Source organism: Lytechinus variegatus, chromosome 3 (assembly GCF_018143015.1).
Source record: "Lytechinus variegatus isolate NC3 chromosome 3, Lvar_3.0, whole genome shotgun sequence".
Classification (NCBI taxonomy): Eukaryota; Metazoa; Echinodermata; class Echinoidea; order Temnopleuroida; family Toxopneustidae; genus Lytechinus; species Lytechinus variegatus.
The window spans coordinates 36,654,290-36,673,193 of NC_054742.1; the positions used below are offsets into that span (position 1 = coordinate 36,654,290).

Genomic DNA, 18,904 nt, shown 5'->3' on the forward strand with positions numbered 1-18,904 from the left:
AATTACGTTTTCGAAATATTGTTTTCAACATCGCAGCTTATAATAATATTATTATAAGATTATGAAATGGAATGCTGAAATGATATCAAGGTAATAGAAAGAGGAACATACCCACCACTATAAAAAGGGTTTAATTGTGCACCGTCAAATTCAACAATGGGAGCTTCTTTAAAGGGGAAGTTCACCCTGAAGAAAACTTTGTTGTAAAAATAGCAGAAAAAATAGTAAAAAATATCGGTGAAGGTTTGAAGAAAATCCGTTAAAGAGTAAGAAAGTTATTAGAGTTCAAAGTTTTGGATTTGTGACGTCATAAACGAGCAGCTGCCCCATGTGTTATGTAATATAAAATGCATGAATTTCAAATTTTGTATGGTTCCTGATGACTTAATTTTTTTTTCTTTTCATGATCGGGTGTGAAATGATTTGTCTATTGATATACTAAAGGTACAGTGAAAACCGTTTTCAATTTTCTGAGAAAATGACATTTCATTGATTTTTTACCATTCGCTATGTAGGAATGCTGCTCGCATATGACGTCACAAATCAAATAATTGAAATTCTAATAACTTTTTAATTATTTGATGAATTTTTCTCAAACCTTCGGCAATATCTTTTTATCATTTTTTCTGCTATTTTTACAATAAACTTGTTGTCATGGTGAACTTCCCCTTTAAACAACCATGGACCTGCTACTACTAGGTCCATGATACAACTTTCTACCCTAAGAAGCCTATTTTTGCTCCTTGAAGGGCGCAGATTGCTAAATTTTGCATCTTTTTAGGGGGTTTCATTATTAGGGGAATGCAAATTTGCATTTCTTTACTTCTTCATGATTGTGTTTCAGCACGAATGCAAAATCGATCCCCCTTTTTTCTGAGTGTGTATCAAAACTATTCACCAATCGCATCCTGATTGTCAAGATACAAAATCTTTTACCATAGGCTGATAGGTATTGTCAAGAGATATCACGACAATAAAAGTGTAATTCTGACAGGAGTGAAGTGCTTTATACACAACTTTTGCAGATTAGTTTGAATGCATGGCCTATTATTATTAATAATAATGATGTTTGTTTGTTTTATTTCCGTAATAAAAATACATAACAATATATATACAAGAGATACAAGGAGTAACATATACATACATAATGAAATAAATTCATTGATAAAAAAAAGAAGAAAAGAAAAATTAATTATTGAAACATGTTAAGAAAGTTAAAAGAATCTTAAGACAAGAGACGGTTAAATAACCCATATTCAGCTGCACCAATATATATTTGCGGCTGGTCTTCCATGGGGACCAAGTAAAAAGAGAGTCATAGGGAGCGGAAAATGAGAACAGAAAAGAAAAGACAAAAGAGGGAAAGGAAGGAAGAAAGAAAAGAGAAGGTAGACAAAAAGAAAGAAAGAAAGAAAGAAAGAGAAGGTAGACAAAAAGAAAGAAAGAAAGAAAGAAGGAAAGGAGAAAAAAATGACGATGATGATGATTATGTGATGATGATGGTGATGATAATGATCGACTCTTTCAGAGCGCATCATTATGTAAAACTATATCTTTGCTCATAATCGATGACGTCTACGATTAAACAATTTAGTTTTTTATTTGAATTTTGTTCCTATTTTGTAAGAACCATTATGAAGACTTCATTGAATATGCAGTGGTCAATAAAATGAAATTGCAGCTGATGTGTTTTTTTTTGCTTTTGTGTTTTTGTTTTGCTTGTCACCATTGACCTTTGCTAAATTTTCAATAACACACCCATAGGAGGATAAGAGATTTTAATTTGTTTATTTGAAGCCTGATCGACATACACGTTGGTCTTAGACAAGAGGATGACCGTGTCAATCCATATAAAATTCACCTATATGTAATCCTCTTTGATCTAATTATAAAGTATAGTATAATCACCTTTTCCTATTGAGGTGTTATACATCTTCCTTATACGGATTTCCTGTCACACAGCCCCCTTACCAATCTACCCCCCCCCCCTCCTCTACACACGCACATCGTGTTCTTTGTTGATTGTGATTTAAAATATTGTGTGTGACGGTTAGGGAAGGGGGGGGGGGTGATGCTCTCCGTTGCCTCTTAAGTCAAACGTCATGCTGTAAAGTGCAATCAATATCTGAAGGGGATATCGAACATTGCTATTGAGATTTCGGCTCGAAGTTAACATTAGCATCAAACGATTGACCTCAACAGAAAGCATATCATTAAATAATGAATGAAAAATGAATTAAGTAATGGATGAAAAATTGATTTGATAAAAAAAATCATATTACGATATTAGCCCGATTATCAGTGACTGATTTAGGATATTTAGTGTACTCATGAAGCAAAATAAAAAAAAATCTTTACAATTTTCAAAAGCAAAAATGGAAGAGGGGTGTCTCACACTAGACCAAAGGACACAATTGCCCTTTTAAAATTACATGTCGCAAAAAAGGTAGTACTGACAACATTCCTGCCCCCCCCCCCCCCTCATAAGACCAGTGTCTGTCGCTTGCGCTCCTTGGTATTTGTAGTGCAAAGTTCAGTAAAGATATGAATCTGATCCAATTTTTGTTCCTGATTTTAAATTTACTTCCATTTCCGATAAAAAAATACAGTTGTACCAAATACAAGCAGTAGTGGTAACAACATAAAGTAAATTTGTGGAAATTTCGTGTTTCTTTTATAAATATCATTGGTTTAAATATAATTTTAAACAACTTTACATGGTCACAAGTCATGATCTTTATATGCAATGTATAGGCCTGCAATGTTTTATTGAATTGAGGGCAGGCCTAAAAGCACTGGACCATTCCATGATGATCTATCTGCGCAATATATAAAAAATTTGAAATTATTATAACATTTTCAATTGTAAAAGATGTCATATTTTATCCCCGAATTTTAACAGTATGTCAAATTTTCTGGATAATCATCACAACAATTGTGTTAAACAAGAAATGCTAAATCGACGGTACAATACGCAATTATTTCCTTTTCTTTCAAAGTTTAGAATGAACTTACAGTGAGGAAACCTTTTTACGAGGTTCTCCATGAAGACACGGCTTCAGCCACATCGCTGCACAATTCAAGTTAGAACGTTACATTTACGCTCCTAAAATATTGATTTTCTTGTCTTGATAGTATTCATCCTGCAATTCTGTTGTACGTAATATTACTTTGTAATCCAATCGAAACGCAGTTAATGTGAAATAAAACATAAAAAAATAATGATAATTATTCTCTGATGTTTCTTGACATGACAGGTGGATTAATGATTGGTATTTTAACAATTTCATTCGCGCCGTGAAGGCGTATATAATATGGTGTGATCCTCTTTTTTTCTTTATCATTTTAACACGCCAAACCCCACAGGAAATGTTAATTGATTCCACCAGGTCATAGTATCGCCCGTTGTAGAGGTCATGGATGTCGATTAAGGGGGGGGGGGGGTGGCGTGTGCTAACATTCCCCAATAATTTACGGCCGAACATCATCATATTTATGATGAATCATTAAAAAGTATGATCATGATGATAAGGAGGGAGACTCGGGAGGGAGTACAAATCATGGTCATGATCATGATTATGGTATTATTGATTGTCGTAAAACAAATTGATGGCCATCGAGTTTATTTTGGAATTTTCTTATGTTGATTGTTATTGAATGAAACCTTCGAATCCTTTCATAAATTATTAGAAACAGATGGATTGAGAAATAAAATAAAATGACATGTTAATTTTCATGTTTCACACAATCATGACATTATATTTTTACATTTACCCCTCCCGCAACCAAGTGCATGGGGTGTGCCCCGTTTATTTCTACCTCTATTTTTGAATGTCACTTAATTTTTGTTAAAATTATTCATGATTTTTCCCGGTTTATGATGCAAAATAAGTGGAGAACATACAAAAGAAATGAAAATTGAAATTCCAAAAAATGAATAGAAGGAATGAATACAAAGAAAACTGACAAGAGCCCCCAAAATGGCGCATTTAAAGATCAATTTTTGACAAATTTTCATCTCGCACCTCGCTTATCTAGACTTTACATGTATGCCGTACCTAGTTTTGTTGTATAAATAAAGCTAACACAAAGGTAAACTTCAGTTTTAAGGACTACCCCCACCCCCTTCCCCTGCTGTCAGAGAGATGAGGGACTTGGGATCATTGAAACAAAAAAAATATCACGACAAAGAAAGCAGTAGAAGAGAAAGAAAAGAAGAAAAAAAATATTGATATGCGATATGATTTTTAAATGTACTACGGCAAAATATATCACAAAATTTGATTTTGTTGAAAAAGTCAAAATTTTTGTTTAATAAACAAAATATAATATAATATAAGAAATTGTTCTCTTAATATAATTTTGGCCCCTAAAAATTGTAGACGAGTTCCCCCCCCCTAAAAGAAAAGAAACCTCACAGAAAAGCAACAAAAAAATGTGTAATTTCATCTCTTCCAACCATGGACACCGATCGACACCCATGGGGTCTTGTAGTGGTTGTAGGCTTGAGACTGCCCGATAAACTTAATACTTTCATGTAGAGCAGATCTCGTAACCACTTACTATGCAACGTGACACACGTTACGCAGAAGCGAATAAGGGGATACCATCAAAACAAAAGTTTAACCCTTTTGCCATCGAGCATGCAATGAAAAGTACCTCCTTTGTGTGTATCATTTTTTTAATGTGATGATGGAAATTCTTTTTTTTTGTCAAAGTGGAGAAATTTTTCTGTGCCCCAACTTTTAAATTTACATTGGATCCAGCCCTGACATTACGCAACAGTTATTGATGTCTATTACTTTTCTTACTTTAATGCATTATCTGGATAGTTATAACTTCCTGTGTAAACTGCTGGCGTGGCCTGTTAGGTCGAGGCATTAGAGGGGCATTGCTATGATGGGGGCGTCACTGGTCTTACTATATATTGATGATATGAAAGAGAACATGAGAACTAATGGTTGATGTATAGAGGAGGGTGTGAGGATGAATCATCGTGTTTCTTTAAATAGTTAGATTCCCTTTCCTGTTCTCTCACTCATTACTGTACACCTCCAACCCCCCCCCCCCCCTCCTGACGAAACCATGTGCCTGATAATTTTGAAAGAATAAACTCAAAATGGCAATCCTCTCAAACGAGAACATTATTCGATCATGAGGCATATTATTAACTTTCCCTGTAAAATATTGATATATAACCCTATTCCTTGAAAAAAAGATAGACATTTGAGGTTCAAGTATAATTATTTTCTTTTCAAATATTTTGTATAAGATTACATGACATAAATCTTTATTTGCGACTTCCGACTTTCGCAAAATGCATAATTTCTTCGGATTTTGACGGTATTTTTTAGTAATAAAGAAATATCAGGTACTGGACTGTGATTAGATTGACAAAATCTCCAATCTATACAGATATTTTTTTACAGACAAAAGGCACGAAATGGAATACACTATACTTTTCAGACCAAGCCTCTGGCGAGACGAGCCAAAACAATTGAGGGGCAACACGTGACGTACGGGGAAAATTCTAAAAGGCTCGAGCGAGCGAACGGATACATTGGCATCAATAAAATTGAAAGCTTGTTTTTGATAGATTTTGGAAAAAACGTTTTAAACAGAAATATCATGTTCCACCCCTTCTCTTTCCATTTCTTTATTTTATTTATTATTTTGGGGGTTGTTGGGCGTGTAACTTTTGGGCAAACAGTGCGCCAAACACATATCCATCTTTACGCAAGTGCATGGACCCTTCAAAAGTGGTTTCATTTGGTTTAGGCAATGCTTACTATTGATACCTCCGGAATCACATTGACTAAATAATCATTATTTTTCCATAAGTTCTGAAAGCTGACGATAAGAATGGGCACGTCAGATAGTCGTACTCATTCCCCCTATTACAACTAACATAAGTTACCGGAATGAAACGGAGGGAAGAAAACTGATGATTTTACATTTTTACAAAGGCAGAGAGTTTCGAATTCACAATCGTAACCTTCTTTTAATCATTTGGAAATTTGCTCAAATTCTTCATTGAACCCAGGGGCAGCGGAACGTATTTTCGTTTGGGGGCAAAGCCAAAATAGGGCACTAATATGTCAAAATTATCATTTTGATGGAAACGGATATTTTCAGCACGAGATTATCATCTGCGCTAAGCAATTGCTGTGTCTTGTAGTAATTAAGTTGAGCATAGCCTTTTTAAATTGATTTCAGATTAATAAGATGTATGGCTTGGAAAAAATTCAAATCTGAAGTTGTGAAACTCGCTTTTTGGTCAATTATCGCGGAAATTACTGTCAACGGGCATCCTTCTATATCCGAGATGTTGCGAGCGCGAATCGCGAGCTCAAATCTTTGGATATTTCATGTACTAATACTGAATATTAATCATTCCGAGCAGTTTTTGTCATCATGAAAAGATGTCTATCTAACTAGAGAGTTGACGCGAGCGCGAGCTGAATTTTTGAATACACTGACCATAGAAAGAAACTGGTAAGGACTGCATTTAACTGCTGATGAAGAGGATACATAGCTCACCAATCGAATAATGCGAGCGCAAAGCGCGAGCTGAAAACAGGTGATATTCCAACCTGAAAACTGGACATTCTAAGCATGTTTTGTAACCAAGCACAGAATGAGTACATTCTAAACAATAATTGATGCGAGCGTGAAGCGCAAGTATAGAAAAGGAGATTTCTAAACTAAAATGTATTATGTCTTACTTCAAAAAAAGGTATTTTATTTTGAAAAAGGGTACACATCGTCTTGAAAAAAAGGCACCCTCCATTTTGAAAAAGGGTATTTTTTACTACTGGGAATGTCCCCCTGCCCCCCCCCCCTGATTGACCTGTTTCTCTCCAGTAACCTGCTTTTTTAAAGGTGGTCTTGGCCGGGGACTTGGCGCTTGTCTTGCTTGTGTATAGGTTATATTTTGTAGGGCTGTTGTCGGAACAGGGGGAGAACCGTCTCCGGTGTGACACACGAGGGTGTCTAAAACAATTTGTAAAATATTCATGAAAATAAAATTGCCTCGTTGTTTCTCTTTTGTTCGTTTGTTTGTGAGTCATCCCCTTCTCCCTAGACTATTTCCATGACTATCTGTGTCTGAGGGCAGTTGTGGCACTTCCGGACGATTTGGCTCAAAAGAATTTTAAGACACTGGCGAAAAGACTATCTTTTCACACTATGCTGTGCAACCTCGTTTTTTTTAAGTTTTGTGTATGGGCCTTTGTTTTGTAAGCCTTCAAACCGGAATGTTCTTTTCATGACCAAAAGTAGTAATCCCCCCAAAAGAAATAATTCATTCATTCATTCATTAATGAATCAATCAATCATTTAATTAGTTGGTTGAATAAAAATACAGATGGGTAAATAATTATTGAAAATATTACAAATGAATTAATAAATAGATTAGTAAATAATAGTAATAACTATATGATATTGAAAATACCAGGGGACATTTTCAGTCTGTCGTGTATAGGTGCCGCACAATAAGTCGTTACGTACCCCCCTCCCAGGTGTAGCTTAGTGGCTAACTTTCAACATGGGAAGTTAAAATAGCTCTGCGAAGCAGATTTCATTTCCCTCGTTAATCTAACAGGGGTTCAGTTAATGCGGATAGGGTCGCCGATCGGGATAGTTTTCGAACCAAATTCACTAAAAAGGCTTTATGTATACTCTGTATATTTTTGTATCATTTTGTGATTTTCCTTTCATTTTTTTTCTTTCCTTTTAATGACGTTTCATCTTATTTTCCATTTCTCATATCAATCATAATAGGGGTCGGGAGTTCATAGTTCGCCCTGCTCAGAATTTCCCCTTTATCCATGAAAGGTGTCCTTTTGCGTAAAGCTGCCCATTTTCTAGCCTATTAATAAATGCCCATAATACTTTGAAAAGCGACCTTTCTTTTAACCAACTGCAATAGTGACCCTTTATTATAAAACGCCTACGTCTAAACTGTGTTAGTTTTCGATTGTTACCTATTGTAATTTCCATTCCAACCATCCTTTTCAAATTCTTAATGACGATGAGCGTCCATTTTAACATGATATTTGACAACATTGGGTAGTTTATATTCATAAGTTGATAAAGTCAATTTAAAGCTTAATTCCCTATAAAACAGGGGCGGATCTAGCTTTCGCCCTGGGGACATTTTTTATCCACATTCCCCTGATCTGGCGCTAAAAGCTGATTTAAAAAAAAATGTATATTTAAAAATGTATATTTTTTTCATTTCTTATTAAAGTGAATAATCAAGAATCATAATATACATGAAGACAATTAGTATTGTACAAAAATAAAATTATGGAGCATAAAAATGTAAAACAATTAAAATCAGATTAAAAATAAACAACAAGATAAAGCTTTCAAGGATGAGGCTCCGAGACGGAAATAAATACCAACTTTCGAGAAGAAAAAAATGGTCTTACTCCGAACAAAAATCGGAGTAAGAGAGGACAATCAAGTGAGGGACCCCCTCCCTCTTCCTTCTCCTGCACACACATACACCCTAACATGAAACCAACCCCTTTCCCCCATATAAAACCAAACCCAAACATCCTAGCCCCCTCCCCTCATACACATCTACATGCGCTCACACACCAAAAAGGGGGAGCTGAAACAAATTGATAATCCCACCTGATAAAATGACACTCTAAGCCCTTTTGTAACTAGGATGGGTATCTTTAATTTGTGTGCGAAGCGCGAGCTAAAAACTTTTGACATTCCGACCTCGAAAGAGAACAGGGGCCCGTTGCAAAAAGAGTTGCGTTTAAACGCAAGCCAAAAATTCAATCGCAAGTCCCATATGCGCGCTGTTGATTGGTTGAAAATCAAGTTGCGCATGATTTTTAGAATTGCGATTGATTGTAACTCATTCTGCAACGGGTCCCTGTTTACATAGTTTAAGCACGTTTATATATATATAAATATATATGAAAGGTATTTTTTTTTTAGTTTTCCAATATCCCTTCTTGTTTCATTCACTTTTTTCTTTCACTAATCCTTTTTTCTCCTTTCCTCCTTCTTTCTCTTTCCCTTCAGATTCCCCCTCCCGCTTTTTTATTGCATTGGGATGTTTTTATCGATAATGAATTAAATTCTTGACATATACAAAATAAATGCATTATGCAAATGAATCATCATCTATTTACAAATCAGTAGATAGTTAACTACTCCTATACATAGGCGGATCCAGGGGGGCCAAGGGGCACACCACCCCCCCCCCCCCCATTGGCGGAAAAAAAGGAAAAGGGGGAAAGAGAGAAAAAGGAAAATGTGAGGAGAACAAAAAGAAGGGGAAACAAAAGAAAAGGTAGACCAGTGAATAAAATGAGATGAGGAGAAGACTTGGAAAATAAGTTTGAAATATTTCATGTCATTAACTAAAATTTTCGCTCGCGCTTCGCGCTCCCTTTGCCTTTTAGGTGATTTACACTTCTTGCTCAATATAAAAATTACCAAATTTTTTCAAGTCAATATACAAAGCATATTACAGTTCGGAAATCGAATTTTCATTATTTTGTTTGATTTACAAATTGATTAAAAAGTGCTCTGTAAAAAATTAGGTTTTATGGTCTGATTAGAAATTTTTACTCGCTCTGCGCGCTCTCGAAATTCGATTAGTCAGGTGCATATTATTTTCCTGTTTTCCATAAAGTTCTCTAAATATCCCTATTCATGTCACATTGTCAAAACGCTTCAGCGAGCGCTGCACGCCCGCACTTTGATTGGTGAGTTATGTATTTATCAAGATTGGTGAGTTATGTATTTATCAATATTAATTCTATAACATTAAATGACTTAAAATTCCAACTTCATGACAGTTTATAAAAATGTTTCGGCTTGCGATTTGTGCTCGTATTGATTGTTTAAAATATATTAACGCATGCATCTTATTCATTATCACAAAAGTGCTTTAAATGTCCAGTTTTCAAGCCAAAATATTAACAGATTTCGCGCTCTCATTATTAGATTAATAAATAAATATTTAATCATCGTATCCCATTTTTCAGAATGGAATATCGAGTAGTTTCATCTCGCGCTTAGGAAGGGAAATAGGAAGGTAGTCATCATTTTCATATGATAACACAATATTCTTAGAATATCCCAGTCCTATGTCACAACTCTAAAGGAATAATATTGAAACATATCAGCTTTTTAACTCATAATTTTCTTCAGCTTGTTCTTTATTGAAAGCATTATCCAATATATCAAAAAATTTCTGCTCGCACTTTGTGCTCGCATTATTGATGAAGAAAGATTTCCAATTACTCATCACTTTCATTATTTACAAAACATGAATGGAGTGTCCCATTTTCAGGTAGAAATCACGATTTTTTTCTTAGCTCGCGCTAAGCGCTCGGATCAATTGTTTAGTTATATACTTATCCTTATCATGATTACAAAAAGTGCCTAGGATTTCCATTCTTCAGGTAAAAATGTCAAATTGTTCAGCTCGCGCTTCGCCTCGCATTGTTTGATTGTTGAAATAAATAAATAATAATACATGAGATTTGTGTAGCGCACTTTCCATCTTGATCAGATGCTCAAGACGCTTTGACAGAGCAGAACAACAAAAACTATTTACATGTACATGTCTGAACAATAAGTCAATGTCTATGAAAAAAAAACACTCTTATACAGGTACGTGAAATATGTAAGGTCTTCATGGCTAACTACTAAGTCGTTAACACATCCTTTTTTGGTCAGATTAAAACGTATATTAAAAATGTCTGCTCGCGCTTCACGCTCACAGTAATTAATTAATTGGATACACATGGTTAGGATCACAAACACTGCCCAGAATATTTAAATTTTAGGACAAAATACTTGGGGAAAAATAGCTTGCGCTTCGCGCTCGCACTGTTTGGATAAGGCTTATTAGATTATTTTATATTTTTGTTGATTTATAAGAATAAAGTTAAGAAGTGACTATTAGGACTACCCCTTTCAAAGAAAAAAAAAACTAAACTTCGAGCGGCCGATCGGGAAAATGTGGCAGAAAATATTCCGCCAACCCCTCCCCCCCCCCCCATTGGTGAAGGCTGGATCCGCCCCTGCTATATAACTATACATTTTGATTTCTCTCTTTTTAGAAACACGAACATAATATATCAAATTCTGTTTCTTTAACTTGCTACCTTTTTTCTTTTGAAATACATTGCGTGTTACATTGAAACGCCATATCACACTATCTTTGTTTCCTGCGTCCCCCCCCCCTAGATTCTGGTTGACCCCCCTTAGAATGTCTCTTGTCCCCCCCCCTAAAATTTAGGTCGATGACCTTCTTTTTTCTTTTTTTTTTTGCTTGTCAATTATTTTGACCGCCCCTAATTTTTTTGGCTTCCGCCGCATATACATCAAGACAAACTCCCGATTCAACTTACAAACTCAACATCATACGTTGGGATATAGGCCTACTCATTCTCTTTTCGAGTGTAAAAAAATACAACATAACACAAGAGAGAGATTTTCCAAATGTTCAAAAAACCAATAGTTAATAGATATAACCTAGACGAATAATTTTTAAGTTCTCGACCTAGCTAGCCTCTAGCTGTGTCGCGCTGGGAATCGGAGTGAGTGTGTGTTGTCCTAGCGACGTTGACTCACGTGACCTATAAACACCTGTCGCATACACGGTACCGGTTCGGCACTACAAAAATAGCAACAAACCAACAATTTCAACTTCTGTGATAAGAGAAACAAAAGATTTCAATTTAAGTTAATGTAAAAGGATTTCATGAATTATGAGACTGGTTTATGGCATGGAGTAGAAATCAATCTTAAAATTTTCAGGTAAGTTTGAGTTCGAGGATTTTTTAGGAATAAGTTGAGTTTGTTTGAGGAGGTGACGTGTGCGAGTGTCGAATCCCTGCCGTTCCCCCACCGAGCTTCCGGCTGGGATGTCCTGGCTCGCGTTCAAGAGCTGCGACCGCCACCGTAGCGTTTATCGACTAGGCCTATGCTATGGTATACTATGTCTGTAGAACCTTAAAGTGACGTAAGGTAGACTCGAATGATAAATCTTTGACTGTTAAATTTTAGTTGAGAAATTCTAACAATAGTACTTCATTATAAGTATTCCAAATTAAACTTTTTTTATTCATTTTGTTTGACTTAATTGGCTAAAAAAAGCCTTAAATTAACACCAAGGTCTAAGTCTAAGTTAAAGTAGTATACCCAGTTGTTGTGTGTCCGGACAAGTCGTGTGTCCGGACGATCAATTTTAGAAAGTCATTTGGAAAAATTTACATGCAAATTTTCATCAATGTTTAGTATAAAATGTTAGGAAATATTATAAAGAGCAAGATAGAAGATGATTAAAACTAATGAATTTATATTTTGAGTATAATCCATTAATCCAAAGACGAAAAAGAAGACTTCAAATATATTAAGTGTCCGGACACCGACCCCCATCCTACATTGACTCATTTCAGTTTTTTTCCTTTTTTCACTTGATGCAGCTTGATGAATCCAAGCAAAGAACCAACGCTTTAAAAAATGACAACCCTTCCTCGACTTGCTCCAGCTGAAACTTCAATTAAAAGCATTCTCCACCCAGGGATCTGCGATGGAGAACCCAAACGTAAATCCTTTTCTTCTATCGGCTACCGTGAACTATCAAACTCATGGGGAGGATCTGCTACCCATCACATTGATGACAAACCAACTTCACATACCGCTCAGGGATTAGGAAGATCGTACCCCCGCCTTGATCCCCTTCACCCGCCTAAGTTCAGTAGGACTGTCAGCTTAGAAACCACGAACCCACACTTTCAGAATGAACTGAGATCACTGAATATGAAAAGAGAACAATATCATAAGTATCATAGATCATGGATGAAGCCAATATATGGCAGCAAGCTGGAACAAGAGGACCACAGGTATGTTAAAAGTTGCATTGAAAGTTGTAACAATACCAGCATCTGCTGAAAACAAAATTGCTGGAGAAGAAGTACTTGCATGATAAAGATAAAGGAATTGATCTAGTTAAGAGCTAAAAATAAATTTTCAGGATATTCCAGATACGTACAGTAGCTCAGGCCATCTTAAAAATATTTCAAAAATATGTTGTTGCTTTTGTAAACTCTCTCGCTTCATGACGTTGTTAATAGCATAAATATGAAATATTTAAAGGTTGTTCATTGGTTACTTTTTGGATGAAAGTATTGGGGGTAATGTTAATTAATTTGCAGTATTTAAATAGCTGGATAATACCATTTCAAAAGCTGGTCATGACATCTTGTCTTTTATAATCCTGAATCCTCCCAAAATCATATACTGTATATTTATCTTCTCACATTGTGGGGGAAAAAATCACCCTACCTGTTTGCGTGAGATTTTTATAAGTCAAAATCTTCTAGATGTTTAATGATGACTAATCAATTCAAAACGCATTCAAAGCAATCAGAACTAAACACTTGCCAATTGAATGACAAGCAGATTTATATCCATTCAATTCCACCCCCTCCTGTAAAAAATGTAATTAATTGATTTGTTAATTGCTTATCTCCTTCCACAAGGAAACACATCCGGAGCTCACTGAAAGACCAGATGAGTGAGAAGGATTCTCGTCACAAAACATTTATGAAGGATCGCTTCGTGGAGAGTCAGACAGCTGTAGCCTATGACAGGAAATGTCTGGATGCTGACAAAGAAGCGCTCAAGAAGAAATCCCTTTATCTGCACCAGTTCAGAGATGAGAACAAAAAGGTAACGTTGTTTGTCTATCATGTTAACAAAACCATCCAAGGTAGCAGTATTGATCTGTTATGGTATGTGCAAGGTCTTGGTTAGCGCTTTGGGTAGTGGTTATGTAGTTCTTTCAAACAGCATTGTCTTGTTATGCTTTTGTTCTGGCAGATCAATACCAAATACTCTATTTTCCATAATATGAATGGCTATGAGTACCAGGTGCCCCTTGATTTTTCAGAGCACGTAAAGACTTATCTAATGGAGCATAGTACCGTCAATATAAGCGCTTTATAAGCTTAACATATCATTATTACCCTCAATTAATGTTGATAATGAACATCTAACTGAGACTAGGCATACACGTGTTCTTAAACAGTGTTAATTTGTGATTGGTAGAAATAAAGTAAAAAAGAATTCCATGTCAAGACTGCCATTTAAAAGAAGACAGCAGCAGACATTTTAGTTTTCCTTGGCATCCGTGCATGCGATGAAAACATACATGTACACTACCCATATGATTGACATCCACCCATGACCTTTTGATACATGTAGGTGATGATGATCAGGCTGCACAGGTTGTTTTGGTGTTATCATGCATCCTTGACATTTTACAATCCCCATTATAGCATTTAGTGCAAACCTGAAATTTTCAAGTTAAACTTAGACCCTTCTTAGAATACATAATAAAACAATACTAACCTTGTTCAGATTGATAGTGGTACATCTACCAGTGTATCATATCAGGAAAAAAAAATTAAAGGCATCTTGTAGGCTAACATTACAAAGGTCTTCTTTAAAAATTTACTTGATTTATGTAGTACATGTATTTGATATAGTCATATGAATCCAATTTGTGTGCAGAGTCACTTGACTTTAAAGATACATGTACATGTATGTGACTGAAAAATCATCATTTACTAGATTTCCTGAAAGGATTAATATGAACAGGATGAAATTAAGATGGTGTTTTCAGTCCCTTTATATTTCACTTTTTTGAAGCACTAAATTATTTCCGGTACAATTTTTTTTGCTAGGTCTCATTTCAAAAACATACTACAGACACAGGTGACAAGTGGGACCTTGCATCTCAGTCAAATCAATATTAGCCGCTGCTTTTAAGCTCTCAAAACTTTGAGATTTGTCCATACCACTGATTATGATGATCACCAAATATTTTAATAGCTTACATCAAATTTTTAGAGTTCTTTGATATGTAGGCCTATGATCAGAAATGGCACTTGAAATTTTTATTTACATAGAATCTGTAAACACACTTGCTGTCTTCAAGTGATGTCTTTTATGTGACTTTGATGAAATCAAGTAGGTGATTTCACACCTGCCCAGTCATTGAAAAAAAAATCATATTTTGCCAGAAAATTTTTGAAAGAAAATTATACTTGTTTTACCCCCCCCCCTTCCAAAAAAGCACCAGCAAACTAGTATACAAATTTCCAGGTTGGTGTATATATGTATTTGCAATATACATGTACATATTGGAATCTTTTGTTCTGAAGCCAAAACTGATAAAATCTTTTGCTTTAAGAATGTGATTTTTTTTACATCCTTATTATCATGCAAATTTTATCTGGTAGAAGATGAAGTGAATACAAAAAATGGATTATCTGGCATTTAGAGGCCTGAAAAAGTAATTTATAGATATTTTCCATATTAAGCAGATGTGAATACCCAAAGATACAGTAATTCCAGGAGGGTGTTATTGAGTTATTTCTTATGTGTATTCAAAAGATTAGATAGTCATTGGGGTTGTTTAAATTGCACTGATAACCTGTCCCTCTGAACTGATAACTCTGTTTAAATGGGAAGTTCACCCTGAAGAAAAGTTTATTGTAACAAAAATAGAAAAAAATCTAATAAATATTTGTGAAGGTTTGACGAAAATCCATTAAAGATTAAGAAAGTTAATTTTGGGGTTTGTGACGTCATAAACGAGCAGCTGCCCCATATATTATGTATGTTATGTAATATAAAATCCATAAATTTCATTTTTTTAATGGTTCATTGTGACTTATCTTTGTTTTCTCTTCATGATCGGGTGTGAAATGATTTGTCTATTGATATAAAAATAAAATGTACAGTAAAAACCATTTTCAATTTTCAGAGAAAATATGTCATTGATATTTTTTTTACCATTCGCTACGTAGAAATGCTGCTTGCATTTTTGACGTCACAAATCACATAATTAGAATTCTAATAACTTTTAAATTATTTGATGGATTTTTCTCAAACCTTTAGCAATATCTTTATTATTTTTCTGCTATTCTTACAGTAAACCTTTTGTCAGGGTAAACTTCCCCTTTAAGTACACCATGTCCTGTCATATAATGTCCTGTTTTTACATGACATTTTAGTTTTAGAGAACACAATGTTCATGATTTAAATCACCCATGAGAATAAGATGCTTTTTAAACAACTGGGATAGAATTACAGTAAAACGGTAAAGACGCTCACAGTTTATGACTGTTTGATAATAATGATTCTTGCTTCCAAGTATCTTTATTTATTATATTATTTTAAAAAAACTTTTTATCAAGAATATTCTTTGCAATTCCATATGTCATGTAGTTTCAAACCAAGCATGAATTGAATGCTTTCTAAAATCTCTTAATCATTCCTTTCCAAGATGCTGATTATTTTTGCTAATACCTTAAGCTTGTTGTTAACTTTGACACAAATTTAATGTTCCCCCATATTTTTTCATTTCTCTCAATGCAGCTAATGGAGAAGAAGTGGGAGGACACTAGGCAAACCAGAGATCATTCTAATGTAGTAGAGCAGGAGCTCCTCAAGTATAACCCTATCAACTGGAGTCAGTCGTTGCGATGAATGACAACTTTTTCCATTTTTATTGTTCTGTTTATTGTAAAAGGTCATGTTTGTGTACTTTTTGTACATTTTTTATGTTTGCAATTGTTTACGATGCTGATTTGTTGCAATATTACATAAGAGTATGTGAAGGTCATGTATCATTAAGTTATTTTCATGTTGAATTGACATGTACTCTTGTATATATTTTGTGATATTTTGTTTGTGTTTATCAATCATTTAATTGTATGAAACTGAAGTAGATGGAATAAAAAATAGAATAAGGAAGTACATTTTGAAGAACCAAAATTATGTTGGCTATTCATTCGTGTAACTACATGAACATGTAGAATGTCAGTTACTAAAATGCTGCTTGGGCAACAAGACCATCTATACGTACACTTAAAGACAGTAGGCTAATTCTCCTTACCGGTAGTTGAAGTACATGTGTATTTATAGAACAGTTAATGCAAAGCATGTGATATTTACCCATTCTAAATCAAATTTTGCCCAAGTCAAACCTACTTCTCTTGTCCAAAGAGATTAGACTTACTCAGACTCACATTAATTACTTTTGTATTGAATTCAACTATTTCAATATAAAAAAACATTTTAATAATTTACTTCTATACTATAGATATGGGGAAAGATGGCATAATAAGTGACACAAGAATCAGAAGTATTTTCCAAGATATTTAGAGTTGTACTTCCACAGTGAGTGGGTGTTACTATACATGTACATCATTTGAAATTTATTCTAAATTATATTATACATATGACTATATGTGACAGTGTACTCCTGGAATAAGTTTATGCAGGTAAAATTGATCATCACTGCCCAGGTAGCCTGTCTTATACATACATGAATATTTCAGAATTTCTTTTAGTAATTTTTGAAAATAGCACATTATTGGATTGATACGTTGACCCTCAACATTTTAGTTGATTTTTTTTTGCCTCTACTCTTGTTTTATCCAATGGGTCTTCATTTTAAAGGAATCCAAGAATTTTACAAACTTGTTCATCAGATTTAAGGATGTGGGAATATGGTGATTTGTACTGTAATTTGTTATAAGGTTACCTATGTACTAACTGTAATATGGGCAATTGCGTAAACTAATCAACCTTTTTGTACATCCGACCCCCATTTTTCTCAAGTTTTACTTCACTTTGGGTAATGACCAAGTCATGATCGTTTGAGAGCATTACAGACTGTCAAAAGAACCAGAAATCAGAGATGGAAAATTTCATGAAGGTCCCACAAACATGGGGTCAGATGTAAATATTTAATGGAATTGCCCATATACAAACCTGAGGAAGTAATTTGAAAAAAAAATATATCTTCATTCTTCACCATTTTAATGTTCATAATATTTCAAGGCATCCCAATGATTGTTGTTTGGGACTCCCCCTTCCCCCAAGAAAAAAAAATAATAAGAAAAACAAACATACATGTAAAATAACAAATACAAATTGAAATTCCAAATTACATATTTTAATAAACTCAATTTACAGAGCTATGGCATTTGTAAATCAGCCTCATCATTTTTTTTTCTGGCTGCATCTAGACCAACATGGAAGTCAACATTAAATTAGTTTCTGAAATTATATTGTAATTATCAAAATGATAATCATTCTTGGATATTTTTATCTTCTAATGAAATTGTCAGTTATATTGTGTTAAATTGTATCAGCTCTTGTTCAATGTTGAATGTATCCCTGTAGGTAAAATATATCTTTAAGATCATACTCATATTTTCAGCATTTGTGCCAAGTTAAGTATTAATTGAAAGTAAATTGTTCTCCACATGTATATATATTGTATAAATTATATTCTCTACTAAAGTCTACATGGAGAATACCAAAATTTACAGGCAAAAAAATATAGGCTACAACCTATATAGGAGAGGTTTCAATAGAAAACTTTTTGTTCAACCAACTCTAAACTTGATGTTTCATAATGTATTTAAGGTAGAGCTCAATCATCTTGGTTTAATAAAAAAAAGAGGAAATGATATTGACAGGCAATGGTTGTATCGGGTAAAAGCCTGAGTGATAAGGTTATAGGGGAATATGAAGTATAATGTAATTTTATGGTAAATTTATCGTGTTAATCATGTAGAGCTGTTGGTGAGTTGAATTATTTAATGAGCAAGGTGATGTGCTGCATTTTCCATAGCCTTTCAGTTTTATTATTGAAATAGATCAAAGAGGCAATATGTATCAACATTGAAAAAAAAAATCATTTTTTATTTCTCAGTGAATCAACTATTTTGTATATTATTGTGGTAATTTGAGAACAATTGATTTAAAGTATTATGTAATCTATGCAAGATCAAAAACTTTATCAGTATAAAAAAATCATGTCTCATTTGGAAGA

General features: G+C 34.3%; 1 protein-coding gene across 1 annotated transcript; it reads left to right on the top strand.

The window, feature by feature from the left end:
• The first annotated feature begins 11,613 nt into the window (after nt 1-11,613).
• Nucleotides 11,614-18,397, top strand: LOC121410905. Its single transcript, XM_041603286.1, has 4 exons — nt 11,614-11,802; nt 12,471-12,890; nt 13,530-13,719; nt 16,435-18,397. Exons 2-4 carry the CDS (start codon nt 12,508-12,510, stop codon nt 16,543-16,545), a joined length of 684 nt encoding a protein of 227 aa, XP_041459220.1. The 5' UTR covers nt 11,614-11,802; nt 12,471-12,507; the 3' UTR covers nt 16,546-18,397.
• The last annotated feature ends 507 nt before the right edge of the window (nt 18,398-18,904 follow it).

Bases quoted from the DNA above. Each gene is read 5' to 3' on its own strand.
- LOC121410905 (XM_041603286.1), top strand. From the start codon at position 12,508: ATGACAACCCTTCCTCGACTTGCTCCAGCTGAAACTTCAATTAAAAGC. The intron at 12,891-13,529 runs GTATGTTAAAAG...TCCTTCCACAAG, and splicing joins CTGGAACAAGAGGACCACAG to GAAACACATCCGGAGCTCAC. The intron at 13,720-16,434 runs GTAACGTTGTTT...CTCTCAATGCAG, and splicing joins TCAGAGATGAGAACAAAAAG to CTAATGGAGAAGAAGTGGGA.